Source organism: Glandiceps talaboti, chromosome 6 (genome assembly GCF_964340395.1).
Source record: "Glandiceps talaboti chromosome 6, keGlaTala1.1, whole genome shotgun sequence".
Lineage (NCBI taxonomy): Eukaryota > Metazoa > Hemichordata > Enteropneusta > Spengelidae > Glandiceps > Glandiceps talaboti.
In genome coordinates this window covers 21,999,825-22,015,591 of record NC_135554.1, presented here as the reverse complement: position 1 = coordinate 22,015,591, position 15,767 = coordinate 21,999,825, and the positions used below count along the sequence as shown (strand labels likewise).

The 15,767-nt window shown below is 39.2% G+C and overlaps 3 protein-coding genes across 3 annotated transcripts; all 3 read right to left on the bottom strand.

Annotated features, from left to right (window-relative positions):
- Window positions 1-3,186: 3,186 nt before the first annotated feature.
- LOC144437075 (uncharacterized) lies at window positions 3,187-4,743 on the bottom strand. Its single transcript, XM_078125943.1, has 2 exons — window positions 4,406-4,743; window positions 3,187-3,777 (listed from the first exon to the last, which is right to left on the bottom strand). Exons 1-2 carry the CDS (start codon window positions 4,731-4,733, stop codon window positions 3,641-3,643), a joined length of 465 nt encoding a protein of 154 aa, XP_077982069.1. The 5' UTR covers window positions 4,734-4,743; the 3' UTR covers window positions 3,187-3,640.
- A 1,266-nt stretch (window positions 4,744-6,009) lies between these two features.
- Window positions 6,010-10,758, bottom strand: LOC144436970 (polycystin-1-like protein 2). Its single transcript, XM_078125838.1, has 5 exons — window positions 10,288-10,758; window positions 9,449-9,581; window positions 8,475-8,695; window positions 7,366-7,546; window positions 6,010-6,899 (listed from the first exon to the last, which is right to left on the bottom strand). The coding sequence occupies exons 1-5, from the start codon at window positions 10,756-10,758 to the stop codon at window positions 6,010-6,012; spliced, it is 1,896 nt and encodes a 631-aa protein (XP_077981964.1).
- A 145-nt stretch (window positions 10,759-10,903) lies between these two features.
- On the bottom strand, window positions 10,904-14,574 carry LOC144436144 (polycystin-1-like protein 3). Its single transcript, XM_078124846.1, has 4 exons — window positions 14,555-14,574; window positions 13,866-14,087; window positions 13,117-13,290; window positions 10,904-10,996 (listed from the first exon to the last, which is right to left on the bottom strand). The coding sequence occupies exons 1-4, from the start codon at window positions 14,570-14,572 to the stop codon at window positions 10,961-10,963; spliced, it is 450 nt and encodes a 149-aa protein (XP_077980972.1). The 5' UTR covers window positions 14,573-14,574; the 3' UTR covers window positions 10,904-10,960.
- Window positions 14,575-15,767: the final 1,193 nt, after the last annotated feature.

Sequence of the window (15,767 nt, the reverse complement as noted above, 5' to 3'; positions counted from 1 at the left end):
AGTTAGCCCATGCCGTTTTAATTAATGACTTAACCGCCTCGTATATTTATCATATTGATGACTCATTTACACACACACACACACATACAATTTACTCTCGAGAATGGTGGGTGATGTGCTTTATTTCATTTTTACAACCGTGATCATACAATAACCAAGTTTGAATAATACATACTTCAATCAGAAGAATACATTTGTAGACTGATAGATCAGCCGTTGTGGGCGCTCGCTCTTATCATCCATTTCCACTAAAGGATGATAAGGACTCCCCTGGTGACGTATTTAACGTATATTGGGTGTAGTGCTGATTGTAAAAGTATCAATTTCAAAAAACAGAAAGAATAGAGATTTTCAGTTTGCAATGAATGGACACCACGTCATCGCTCGGTTTTATATGCCTCGATATACACTATGATGTTAGCCTGTTTAATCACGATCTGTGATTTTGGTCCACTGTCTCACCAAGCTAGCGAAACAAAATCACATCTCGCGATGTAAACAGGCTAGGATAACACAATGCATACATATGGTAGATACCGTCATACATGTATATACCATTATATGCAGGGATTATATGTTGTGTAGACTGAGATTTGACAGATTCGTCGTTGGCGGCGTTCCTCTTCGTGTATACAACATAGAATCTTTCAATCTACCTGTTTTGAGAACGTGCTCGTAAAGCTCGGGGAAACGTACACTGTCGACAGTCGTTCGTGCCTTTTTTGCTACGTTTTATATAAAACGAAAGTCGTCGCCTCGCTCCGATCCGGAACACTACTATAAAGCCGAAGACTCGCTGCTTCAATTAGTACGCGTTAGTATTCAGTGCAACGGAGCGAGGCGACGACTTTGTTTTAGATGAAACGTAGCAAAAAAAGGCACGAACGACTGTCGACAGCCTAAGGGAAACGCAATGAATTATTACAGGGCAAAACACACTAAACTTTCCTGTTGAATTGAACGGCTATCTGGTGCAAGAAGGTTCGTAAAGATTATAGTCCCTTCTGACTCTCAAATAGAGGAAAAACGTTTAAATATGCGATGACATTTCTGGGGTGAGAGGGATAATCCATAATGTACTTTAAGGAAAAACTTATTTCAAACGTCGAACGTCATGGATGGAGTTTTTCAATGTGATATTAGTTTATTTTTTCAATTCGTTGGTGAAATTAAATGCGGATTTGATGGGGTTTTTTTTGTATTCGCATAAAATTAGCTCGGCGGATTGCACAAGATCAAAACAATTAGTTGGCACTCCTTCAAATACGACGTTTTAGTTACAACACTGTTCATAATTATAGCCCACATGCACATGCGACTGTTTTTTTGTAGTGAAAACCCGGTGTGCAAACACACAGAGGGAAGATCTAAGCCTTATCCCTCGATTGTTTTGTACTACATTTCATTCCATTCTATATCTGCCCTTTGGTGTTACAAAACTCGAATTTCACAAAACTACAAAAGCTTTCGAAGTCATAATTTAATTTGGATGATCTTGAATCTATATGGTTTAAACATGGGTGTTTTGATATAATATCATTTTCTCATAGTGGTAAATAAATGTGGTAATGTCGTCAGGAGCTCATACCTGTTACGTCCAACATAGTTTACAAGTACGATCGAGAGCTGTGCGACACTCAGTGACAAGGCGCCCTCATCGGCCGTATGTCTGGATTTTTTTACACTCCAATTACCAGTGATAATTACATAATATCTACTATGTATGTCAGTCCATAGATTTTGCAAATCGTATTTTCCCTTCGTTTCTGTAAAAACTTTTTTAAAATGAAATTGCTAAAAATGGGAATCAAACCTTTATTTTGGAACTGGAAAAACCAAATATTAAGTTGCTGATGTCAAAAATAGTATTTGTAGATGAAACTCTTAGCTTCAGACTTTCAGCATGTGCAACTTTGGATATTGTCCCTGTAAAATGGTGTATACCTTATAGTGCTTGAATCAAAATGTGATCATTTTAAACGCAATTGAAAATGTATATATACAACTTGATGTTTGTTATTACTGTACATATACGATGTGTCGTTCACCCCTAGTCAGCTGTCTATTTTTTGAGCGCTGATGACTGACAGAGCTAGAGAGAAACGACACGTCGTGTCTTACAAACTAGTTTACAATAAAGAACTGAGAACGCTTCCAAATTTTCAACACCATTAAAACGTATTGTCTTTACAATTTTAGCATAGTTGTAAAATCATCAACAAATGTAAACATAAACAGTAAATTGACGTTGCTATCATGTGGCAGTGCTATAGTATAAGTATGTATCCATGCCTAGCCTACGTATACTTGTACATTAAATGGTCCTGGGCCACTTCTCCCTATGTTATTTGCATGTTTCCGTCACTTTTCCAATAACACTTTGATATGTGTAACATCCTAATGGGGCTCTTTCAGAAGACCTCTAGTGGTGTGACTAGTCCAGTCAGACTTATTTCTATCTTGAATATAATACACTTTATCAATTACTGTTATCAACTTAAATATGAGTTTGGGGTGATAAAATGGCACATCGGTAACTTACTCAACTTTGAAATTTTACCCTACTGGCCTTGACACGTGTCCGGCCATTTCCTGCAAATTTTTATGGGAAAACCTCTGATAATGACGTCACAACTTTATCCTTATACCTTTTTCTTGATAATCTGTCAGGACAAAGAGAATGGGTTGTTTGATCTTTGTTTGTCTGAGGCTGAACACATGTAAGTGCAGTAGAGCCCCCCCCCCTTTTTTTTTTACAGAATTTCATAGTTAATAGAGAAGACCGAGGTCGTGCTCACCCAAACTATACCCTATCAATTATCCGAAGTGTTACAAGGACACGTGCGTAAGGTTTTCCTTAAATATTATAAATACATAAATTGTTAGTAAAGCCACTCAAAAATTTCACAATGCCACAATAAGCTAGCATGTGTATAACGCAAAGTCAAGGCACGTCTATTTCTTTAAAAAATTACACTTAGAGTGTATGTCTGAAATCGCCACACATGTTCACACACACACACACACACACACACACACACACACACACACACGAGTGCACTTGGACTTGATTCTAATCTTACGAAAACATTAACACAATTTATATGCAAATAATCTAAATGGATAATTTCACATTTGTGATGTAATTTAGAACTAATTTGAAATCTGAACAATCAATTCGTCTGTTTTAAATCTACAAACCTATACTATTGATAAAGAACGACCACGGTATTTATTGTATCTGAGCTATGAGCTTACAGACTTACCATAGAGGTTCTACACAAGTGTTCGATTTACTTTATAATGTGACAAATCGTAAATAAATATTTGTAAATGTTTAAAATGTGATGCTTTATCGTGGACGTGAGTGGCACCCTACACATTCAGCTTTGGCCGAACTTCGCGTGGGTTAACGGAATGTATAGCGCGCCACCAACGACTATATTTGGTAAATTCCAAACTATATACCGATTATGTGACGTCAACTAGTCTAAATGATTTGATTGGTTGCCCTACAGTTTCTACTCACACACACACTATAATGAATAGTAAATGGAGGAGAGAAACTCCTGATCCCAGTATATCAAAGTACTAGTGTTATCAGTAACAGTAGTTTGTATTTTGTACCCATCGTGTTTGTTTACTTCTCATCTTCACTCTCTTTTATCAGAATATTTGTCTTCTTTTCAATTATCAAAAGACGAACTTCAAGGTCTTTTATCGGATCCCCTTGAGGTCTCTTCGTGGAATTCCGATTCAAACGAGGACGGCCGGTACCTAAAAAGTAACATAGGTTGATTAGCGCCCTCAACTAAGAAAAAAAGAATATTGAAAAAAATAAACCCCGCTGTGTAGGCTTACTCAAGTCTCCGGCTTTTTCATTCTCCTATTTGAATTAATCAATTATTCAATTTTTTTAAATAATCCTTCTTGTTTGTGAAATGATAACCTGGGTAAAGGATTGCTGTCAAGTAAAGTGAAGATGACTCGTAATATATCTGGGAAAAATAAACTAAAAGTTCAGGACAATTTTCCTTACAAGGGACTCGTGCATTCTAACCCCACTTCAAAGGACATAGTAGCGAAAACAACAAACAATGATCGATTCTAGAGATGTAGACTAGGTATGTATTCTTGAATTCTGTAGAAGGATTAAGTCACGTATAACCTTGAGACTACTATATACTTAGTCTTGCTGATAGACGTTTGGGCTTTCTTCCGATACGATAAGCGAACGGAGTTCGCAGTGCTAGTGAGAGCTTGCCCATCCTCGATAGCGACCTTAGGTCGTGTGTCGTATTGTATCGGAAGAATACCCGAGATCTAGCAGCTAGACTACAGTAACTATCTACTGTGATATACATATTTATTGATATGACCTGATTTTGTTGTAACAGTTTCTTACCTTTACCGATTCCTTTCAACTGATTCTTAGCCTTTTTGTTGGTGCCACCGGTTAAGAATTCAACCATGGTAGAGTCCTTCATCCAGTCGTGTGCAATGTCAACTATGTCATCCTGTCGGTTGATTTCGTCGCTGCATTTAGCGTCTGTGCATGCCATGTTCAACACTGAGAGAAGAAGCATTAGCAAGACCCACGACTCGAAAAAGATGTACACAACCATGAAACCCTGTGCAATAGTAGGACTCGCCGCGAAAATACTGCCCCCAGCGTCGCGAAGAGAACCTACGAGCACAGCCAGCATGGTCTGCACTGTCTTAAAATACGTCATGTACGGGTTGGAATTACGTCCGAAGTAAAGATAAAAAAGACTGACGAAGCTGAAGAAGACGAGCAGGAGTAAGAGAAAGAATGAAGTGAAAGTGTCCCAGGCTGTGCGAAGGATTACGAAGAACGCCCTCGTGCGTTTGTAAAGAGTGAGGAGACGGATGAAGCTAAGGATGCAAAAGAAAGAGACCATAGCCATAAAGTGTGCAAAGACATCGTCTATTATAATGACATAGCGCACACTTCCATACGATGCTGAAACAAAACAGAAAACAAAACATATTACAATTTCGTTAAAAGGTGACAGACTTTCGGTATAATTTCGTATTAACCTTGACACGCAACTGTTCTAGTTCATTCACATGCCCGTGTTCCCATGCGTGATTGGTAGTCTAGCTGCTAGGTCTTCAGGCTTTATTTTGATATTACGACCGAAAAGTCCCTTCGCACCACAGGGGCACGTAAGGAAAATATCATACGAATCCTGCTATTACAAATGTATCAATCTTTATACTTAGTCGAGTAGATATTTTCTCACAGGTAGGAAAGTATAGTCAAACGTTAACGTTGTTATATTGTAGACAAAGGAAACAACAATCTATGAATTACTTCACGCTCTTATGCTTTGCACCAAAACTGCTGTTCGCCCCGAGAACTCTCATATTTCGGCTTTTATTCGGCAACCTTCGGATCACAGACCCGAAGTCATATTACAAGACTACATGATTGGCCGGGTGGTTGGGGCATTAGAGAACCGCTTAATATGGAAGGAGATATTGAAACAGAAAAAGAAAAAAAAAAGCATCAAAAGATGGACCATCATGTATGGAAAGTTAACTTGTCTTTTTTTTGTTTGATTTCTTCTTTATGAGTCAATCACAATAGATTGGTTGGTTGTTCATAGTACTAGAGAACATAGGGGCGTGTGATATTTCATATATTGTTGTTTTCCAGGTCTACAGACTAAATATAACAACCTTTTGACTATATATTCTTACCTGTAAGGAGAAAAGGTAGGAATTTATAGTCAAAAGTTTGTTATATTTAGTCTGTAGCCCGGGAAAACAACAATCTATGAAATATTACACGCACCCTGTACTAGAGAACAGCTACTTTATAATATAAGGGTATACGAAATAATGAAAATTGAGACATAAACAACTTCTACTAATACCATTTTTGATAGCGACGACTGTGTTGAGCAAAGATCTTAAAGGTCATTGCACCATAGACCCTACACGTGTAAGTCACGAATTCATGGTTTTGGATAATCGCAGGCATCAACTTATACGGTCCGATCGCACGCGGGTTTGCCACGGATCAATGGAACCCTTTTTCTCGCAGAATATAACTGTGATAGACTTACCTTGGTTTGATAATAGCTCTTCCATAGCCCACTTGTTAGCTTCCAGTCGTACAAAAAACAGACCCACTGAACAGATCGCGATGACGGCGAGTGTGAAATCCATCAAATTCCAGATACCACGGACAGCTCGCCTACCCTTGCTGCACAGCTTCCAACCCCACCAGCATAATAAATACAGAACCATGATCAGATATCCAACATGGAAAGCAATCGCCAGGAATGTACTGAAACTGAAGTTGAACAGATCCAAGAAGGCGAGGGAGTCAACTCTATAGGACGGTGTGGCGTCTCCGAGCTCCGAAAACTCAACCAGGAATGTGACCATGCTGTATAACTTGAGGAACGGGTTGTAGATGGCCGTCTCTAAGAAGACACCTCGGGTGTATCGGTCAATCCAGCTATTCCTTTGTAGATAATCAACGACCCTGCCAGCCCGGTCCTGGTTTGTACCAAGGATACCGACGAAGCCAGTACCAGAGTACTTCTTGCTCGAGAAACTCCAGAAAGACGGCGCGTACTTGACACCCCTGTCGTAATGCGCGCTGTGTACCCATGGCGACTGTGGTGGTGACGTAGTTTTTCCACCTTCTTCCGTTTCGCTGTTCGCAAAGTAAGGTGCAACGTCAATTTCCCGCTCATAGTATGTGTCATACATCCACGGTTTCGTCTCATCGCTATCTTCGTCAATCTCGGGGTAAGGTCTCCAGCTAACATTATAAGCACCGACATCTTCTTCGCTTATTGTGTAAGGAGGGATACAGTAAGGTATTGTCTGTCGCATATCCTTATGGACCAGGCAATTATCTTGAGAAAGGAACAAATGAACAGAAAGACTACAATCAGAATCAATGTAAATCTTAGAATCAATTGAATGTTTACTCACATTTTGAAACATTGACAGTGTAAAGGGATTTATATTCTTTTTGTATTTTTCATCTTATAAATACACGAAACAGTTTTGGGATTTTTTGTTTAAAAAAAATAATAACTCATTATTTTGAAGTAATTAAAGGTCGGGTTGCACTTCTCACAAAAAAACGTTCATTTTGTTCGAAAGAAGTTGTAGACAAACAAAACAAGATCTTGAAATTACACTTGTACTCATTTGTAGAATTGACCACTTCAGCCATATGTTGTCAAGACATCAAAATTGTGTACACACTGGTTAACATTTTGTAAGAAATTGTAATATATACAAATGTCGATTTGAAGAACAACATTACTTACTACCAACAAAGGGTAAGCAATCACACCGACAAACGGTACTCACCTCGTTTCACCCGTACTTGTCGCAAAATCACAGGACCGATCATGTACGATACTGCAGTTGACAATTTTGGATTCTTCTTGTCGGCGGCCGATAGAGGCTTTCCGTTGTAGTAGTACTGAGGGTTGATTGCCGGTACCACTGTGTCCTTCAACCAATCCCAGTAACACGAATTGACGCTACACTGAAATCAAATATACAGAACACCGTGCGCTTTGTTATCATCACTTTAGGTACCGAATTTATGTGAACTTTGAAAATTGAATTCCTAAGTTATTGCCTAATTACCAAAAGAAATAATAATTTATGTAAACGACTCATTCATATGTACAGATTTACCTCAACCTAAATAGTTTTTGTCTTTACCATATATGGAAGATTTGTAGCAAGTTTCATTAAAATCGATGCAGTAATACTTGAGATATCGCATCGACAGACAGACAGACAGACAGACAGACAGACAGACAGACAGACAGGCAGGCAGGCAGACATAGTTATATAATCTCGTTATGAAATTATCAATCATACACCAGTCACGATACGCTTATGTAACAATGGAAACCTGTGTAGAGGTAATATCTACACACAATCATGGTTTTATTCTTTCATTTCTTACGCTCTTAATTATAATTCTAAAAATAACAAAATTATTAATTATAAAAATTATGTCCTCCACGTAAAAAACGAAACTGTTTTCATTATCTCTCTATTTATCGATACCCCGATTCTCGTTTACCCGGCCATGAACATACTCATGACTGATACCTCGGGTACAGAGCAGATGATGGTTTCGAGTCGGTGTAAATGCAATGCTTTCTGAACCCTTCTCAACGTAGGAAATCTACGAGAGATCCCGTGAAACTCTTCTAGGGATATTTGATCGACTGCAGAGAGTGAGTGAGGGAGTGATTTACTTCCTTTTCGCATCCAATAAACACAAAAAATAAAGTCAAACCTAAGGTAGGACTGTAGGTATGAATTTTACATATATCATTTTTGACTTCATTAATCTGATTTGCTTTCACTGACAATTGCGGGCTAACCTTATTCATGTAAACATGTGTAGACCTGCATGCGGAGTAAACTGAACAGAGCGAGTTATCTAGACTTACCTCCATTAAAGTATCACTTTTAAGGACGTTAATCACAGCCTTGTTCGAGTAATAGAATTCATATGATCGGTATGTGTTTGCAATTGTACACGCAAACAACAAAAAGAAGATATAGAACAAGAATTCCCGAAAAGTGGCTTTCAGTCGGTTCCGTTTCATCTGACGATTATGGGCCGTTTTCACTTCAGTCTCGGAGGGTGGTCTACGGCGTGCTTGTACATCTGAAAAATGAACCAAATTTATGAATCGTAATATAAGCAGATTTGCTGATTTCTTTGAGTGAGTGAGTGAGTGAGTGAGTGAGTGAGTGAGTGAGTGAGTGAGTGAGTGAGTGAGTGAGTGAGTGAGTGGGTGAGTGGGTGGGTGGGTGGGTGGGTGGGTGGGTGGGTGGGTGGGTGAGTGAGTGAGTGAGTGAGTGAGTGTGTGTGTGTGTGTGTGTGGGTGGGTGGGTGGGTGGGTGAGTGAGTGAGTGAGTGAGTGAGTGAGTGAGTGAGTGAATGATATATACATACATATAATACGGACAGACGATCAGACAGACAGACAGACAGACAGGCAGGCAGAGAGACAGATAATAAGGGAGCAGACAGACAGACAGACAGACAGACAGACAGACAGACAGACAGACAGACAGACAGACAGACAGACAGAGAAGGAAACTGTCAGAAACAAAGGTATAAAGAGCCGGTCAGGGGTAGCCCGACAGATATAGACAGATTGTCTAAAAGACGTAGGCAGATGGTGGGACGGAAGAAAACAGAAACACACACATACACACACACACACACACACACACACACACACACACATCCACCCACGTATATATTACCACAAGACAGATGGCTCAAATTACTAGTTGAGGACGGAGCCGAGTGATGGCAATGGAATGAAAGGGTGAGATATTGAAGTAAAGGAGAGACTAAGAGATAGAGGGTGTCACACGAAGATAAACTTCAATACAATTTTGTCTTTACCTTTCACAGTTACTTTCACTGATGGTGGTGTAACTCCGTACTTGCGAATTTCAGTGTCCTTGTCAGTCTCTGAAACTAGGGGTTTCTTGAACAACATGAAGAGCAAGGACACTAGAGCAGCAATACCTATGGCCTGTAATAAAGATATCGAGGGAGAAATTACAAATTATACCCCAATAGCACGCCCAGCCTTATTTACAGCTAGCTGTGCTAAAGGGCAAATTTTCAGATACTTCTTGGGGAAATAGAGTCACTGTAACAGCACAGTGAAGATGCTCAATTGAACTTTCACAACATTCGTTATAAATAGCAATCCAGAAACGTTAGAAGATACAAAATACTGTAATGTACTCATAGGAGAGATAGAAAAATAGCCATATAATGTGTTTTTAAATAGAAAATCGGTCAACCTTTCATGACATTGGTCGATCATCCAGTGTCCAGTACAGACCTCCCAGGTCTACAAAACAGGCCTTTCACACTCAATCATTTTTTTTAAAGCAGTAGGCCGGAATTTTATTTTTGTTTCTCTAAACTAAACATGTGACCCTCTCAACCAATCCCAGCCCTTCATCCTATCACCATTACATCCGTAGTTTCACGTACCTCTCTCCAATGAATGAATATTGTCGGTTCCAGACTTACATGATAGTGAGCACTCCAAAGAATTAACATCAGGGGACTTCCGACTTCCAACTTCCAAGTTGGAAGTTGGAAGCAAGTTGGAAGTCGGAAGTTGGAAGTTGGAAGTTGGAAGTCGGAAGTCCCCTTTCGTACGTTCGATAGTCCAATCACATCTTAATTAAAAACCTAACTTTTCCTGAAAAAAAATATCTCACCTTCAAGGGGTCAATAACACATGACGACAGGAAGAATGATGTCATCTCCGATGTCAGCCACGCATGAGCTACCTCCTTTCCCCACTCTAGACTGTACATAACGACGAAGAAGGACGAGAGGAACATACAGGCAAATACCAGGAACCAGCCAATCAGTTTGCCCCACCAGGGTAGAGGTAAGGATTTCTTCTGTTTGATTTCAATACATTTCTCATCTTCGGTCAGTTTCTCCTGACTACCGTTCACATCCTTTGTTTTCTTGCGACAACAACAGCAACAAGTGCAGTCCGGGATAGTTTGTGACTTGCGAAAGATCTCCACCAGGATGAGGGTAGCTGGCAGTGTAACCAGGCAACTGATGAAACTGACGTAGAGCGTACCCAGAGTGAATGAGAGTGGTCCCAGTCGCAGGGTTTTAGTTTGATCACCTTCGGAGTCAGGAGTTTGGTAGAACATAGCATTGGCCAACATTGCCACATACAAGTACGTCGCGCAACAGGAGAGTCGCTCAACCCTAGTGAAGTTACTTGGTGTTGGTCGGCTCACGAGGGAACCCCATAGGTAGTCATCAGTGAATTTCACTCGGGTGTTGTTGGAAAAGAGGTGATCAAAAGACGCCAACTGGGCATCGCCGCTAACAGGCAGAAGTCGTTCGACTTTGGAATCGTCTCGATCAACAGCAAACCACTTGTAGCATACAAAGTCGAAGCTATAATGGACAACAAACAAATAATCCATGTCACACGTACACAGACATAAAATGAACTTGCCAAAGACAGATTCAAAAACCTACTATCTGACAGAAAGTAAATCAAGCTAAAATGATCTAAAATCATTTATCAATATACAAAGTAAATGACATTACCTCTAAAATAATTATACTCCTCTCTATATCATGCAATGTCTTATTTCTAAATTGATGTTTTTATATCAAGATATTGGTGTTGGCATTTCTGTTTATACAATGATCCAGCAATCGATCAATCTCTGTCTACTGGATTCCAGGAGTATTAAAGATAGATAAAGCTGAAATGATGTAGGCTTGGTGTTTCACTCATATAACATGACATTTAATACACACACCCAGACAACTTCTAATGCAAAAAGAAACAATAACATAGGTGCCGTGCACAGTGGAGATGTAGAAGTAGTCAAGTTGAAATTTTGATTATCAGTTAGAAACTAAATTATTACAGAATGATGTTAAAATCAACATGTGCGCATGTAACGTTTTCATTAGAAGCCTGTTTTTACTGCACTGTGAAAAGTAGCAATGCTTATCACTGTTCAATTTGATTGGGCAAAGGATCCTGTCTTGTTTGTTATGTTTCTGTTATTGTTAGTCCAGAGTTGAAATATGTCTAGCTCTGTGTCAAAAACGTAATGTCTCATGAGCGAAACACCAAGCCGACATCATTTTAGCTGTAAAAAATGTCTACAATTAAAACGTAAACGTGCGTGAATCATTCTACATGCATAGCCTCGTGTCAGTTTTGGCAAAACTTGTCATAATATATGAGCATGTTTTCTCATGTGATGGGAGAATGGTCGCGAACAGGGTGATATTGTGATGGGAATACAATTCCAAATACTTATAAAATAGAAGTGATGTTCAGGTTCAAAGCAAGTGCAGATCAGAGGTCATCATCAGCTTCGCTTCAAAACCACTTCCGGCACCTTGAGCAAGGGCCGGGATGCATGCATGCATCACAAGAGATGAAATACAGTGCAGTTGTAGAGAAGTCAGAGGCACAGATGTCGCCGTCATACCTGCTGCCCTCAACCTGCATATCAATAACATGGAATCGCTCAAGGTACCAGGCGTCAAAGATACGTTTCTTTGGCTTCAGCCAGACGTGTATGTACAACAATTCTCCAAGACAGTCAGGAAGAGCCAACGTGAACGAATGAACACTGGATCGCATGAGTTCCTGCAAGGTTAGATGTACAGTCAGGTCATCTTATTGGAGATGAGAAGGATCAGTTTCACAAACAATTTTTTAGATCTTATTCACCACTAAAGACCCGTGTATCGAAGATTTGTTTTATCCGGATAGAGTTGCATTTTGATAACGGATAATGGTTGATATTATATCAAGTTTGCTTTGGCATTAATTCCTTGTGGGTTGGTTTAGCTGGACTGTACATGTGTTTCGTATCCTGGAACTTTCCTCGACACAATTTTGTTCTACAATTAGTGTGTTTACACACGAGGGCCATCTCAGCAAAATCGATTATTCTTTTTAAAGATATGGTACGAGTTTGTTGCATTTTTTTCATATAAATAAATAAAAAAATTCTGCGCCCAAATAAAAAACTTCCAACTATATTATGCGACCCAAATGTTACGTTGTTGTGGTTTTCGGTCAAATGCACAAAAGTTACTGCCTGTCAAACAGGTAAACTTAAATCCTCATTTGCAACTTATATATTACAAAAACTGAAATGCAATTGTAAATTTCATTTCTTTTAAGGCTACAGATCGACTTTACTTGTTATTTTTCTATCTTATTTTTAATTTTTTGTAGAAGGCCTTTAAAAGTATACATTATTGTTACATTGCCTATGGTTTGGCAACAATCTGCTATCATTAAAAAAATGGTAGCCTATGCTAAGTAAGTGTAGCTGTCCGAGCGATATGTTAGTAAGATTTGTCGCATCAGATAATGAAATGGAGCAGTTTAGTAAAATATGTGTCGCACCAGACCATAAAATGTATCAAAGTTAGTTTACTAAGAATTTTGTCACGTCAGACAACATTTTGTTGCAGGTTAACTGGCTTATATTGTAAGTTGAATAACTGGTTACAGTATACAATGTATAACTTACAATCTTCCCCTTCTTGTCTTTCAAACATCTCACTCCAGATTCGCCATTTTCTCCCACAATGTTGAAGTATACATCACATTCTGTTCCAGAAAAGGGTTTGATACCCGTGTATACTGTCACCTTGTAAAGGTAATTGTCCTCACTCTTGTTGTCAATCAAAGGTAAGATCATCCACTGAAAGTACAATTAAGACAGCAGCAAATTAACAATTAGAAATAATAACGACAACCAAATCCCATTTTTTAAATTTCGTCTACATCAATTTGTCAACAGCATCGATAACGCGCCTGTCTGATCTCAGGGCAAAGACTATTGACTACGTACTGCACTGTACTTATCATCTCTTAAAGGTCAATGGTCGCCCAATGCGCATGTCCGAAAAGTATTAGCTGTTGTTTACAAATAGTATGCACTGTGTTGCGCTTACTATGTAGCTCTTACCCAACCCAATTTCCGACCATAATGTTGAATTTGGATTATTTGCATCACTTTCACTGGGGGGGGGGGGGGGGGAGAGAGGCTTTTGTAACAAAAATAAATTTTGCACAGAAACAAAGTTTTGTGTGATTGTCTCTAGTTACTGGTTAAGATTTCGAAGCATGGGACCCCAAGGTCGTGTGTATGAATTAGACCACTGTCACAAGTACAAAGAATCCTTCAATGACTACACCACAAAATTGTTATTGCCATGACAATCAATACATAGAATAATATACCTTGTATATATTGCGGTATCATTCGTTCATTACCTTGACCAAGTCCTGCTTGTCTTTCCGTCTCAGCAATAAAGCCAGTAAAATATACACTCCAAAGAACGATAGAATCACTATCAGAACCACTGCATTATCCCGGATGTCTTGATCAAAAGTAAACTCTAGTTTATTCACTGGCACAACAAACTCTGCTGCTGTGAATCCAGTCAGATGATCACAGAGGCAAACAAACTGCCCATTTATGTCAGACAGTTGAGCCTGTAAAATATAGTTGAACATTTTTTTAAATTATTTTAGATCACTCCTACACTATTACTGTATGTGTTAAAATCCCATTGGTCTAGAAGCCATTCCCCACAACGAACAACGTGTGTAAAACATTAGCGTACATTTGAATAGAAGACGACGTACGTAATTAGAGTGAGGTCACATATCCATAACGACACCTGTGGATTCCTCGTTTGAGCTAATGACACGTCTTATTGTGTATCCGGCCAAAAGCAGTCTATACAGGAATGCCATTCGAGACCATTGTGGCACAGCTATCGTTGCAGACGGAGCGAAAATCAAAATCTTGGAAATCGTGTTGTAGCATTAGCCCTATACGTCTACAGGTATATTCTAACCTCATCATATATTGTACTACTTATACTCATATCGTCAAGGCATATATTCAAACAACAAAAATGGAAAGTGACAGTCTGCCAACCAATCAAATCCCTTACCTGACATCCGTCTACCATCCATTCTTCACTCAATTCTTTCCAGAAACGACACATAATGAAATAAACCGATATATTAACAGTTTCCTTCATCCCATCCAAGTCGTCTTTGTCTCCATCTAGCAAAAGAAAACTCAAACATGTTAAAGGGGAACACCAGTCCAAGAAATAAAGGCATTTCCATAAACTTAGGGTTCTGGAGAGTCATTTTATGACTTCACACCACATAAATTTCACCCAATTGCCAAGAAACCCCTAATTGAAACGTTCTTTCACCTCTCTACAGTTCTTTCTGTAGTGCACTGTTGACTCATGGGTCTTAGCAGATATGAATATGTATTAGATACACAATGCATATTCCTGAATCCTAAGTGCTTATTTCCTTCAGATAAATAGCCATGACTATGCATTGTACAATACTGAAGAAAATGGACGTCAAATATACATAGTACAATTCAAGACATTGGTATATGAGACAAGGTCAGTCTTACATGATAACCGTTCTCTCATAATATGGGTACAGTGTTGACACTTAAATGGTGTCTCAGTGAAAAAATATATTTTAAGTTCATTTATCAAGGTAGCGAAATTAAGTAATGTGCAGGTTACCCTACAGTGTCTGACATTTGTGCCAAGTTTGGTTGAAGTATAGTAGTGGCTGTCAGAGATAGGACTTTGGATGGACATGGGTCATTCCTATATCGCCCTTCGGGTGAATTATGATAGCCATGAAAATCGATTTGTCCCTTACCAGATGTCAGGAGGAAGTTGTACTTATCAATCTCGTCGACATCAAAGGTCAAAGTTCGTGAGAAGTTTCCAGAGATATTCCATGCATTGTCATACAACCCTCCGGATATATTCGGAGTAGAGTTGGTGTTGATATACAGAGTATAATTGGTCAACGCTGATGCTGGATGTACCTCGATAACCATGGTGCTATTAGCAGTGGTTGCTTCAAGTTCAAATTCAGCCACGTCATCTCGCCCAAGTTCCAAGGTGGCCTCAGCACTGACGTTCTGTGGGGTGTCTTCACGTGTCTTGTTGTCATTGATGTAGACTGTATACAAGCCATCCAGAGAGTAATCGTTACCGTACTCGTCTTCAACCTCTAGGATTACCACGGGTTTATTCTCGAGTAATTCGGGCGAATTCCAGATGTACGGATTCTTGTAGAAGTTCAGAAACTGTGGAATTGGTAAATTATACAACAGAA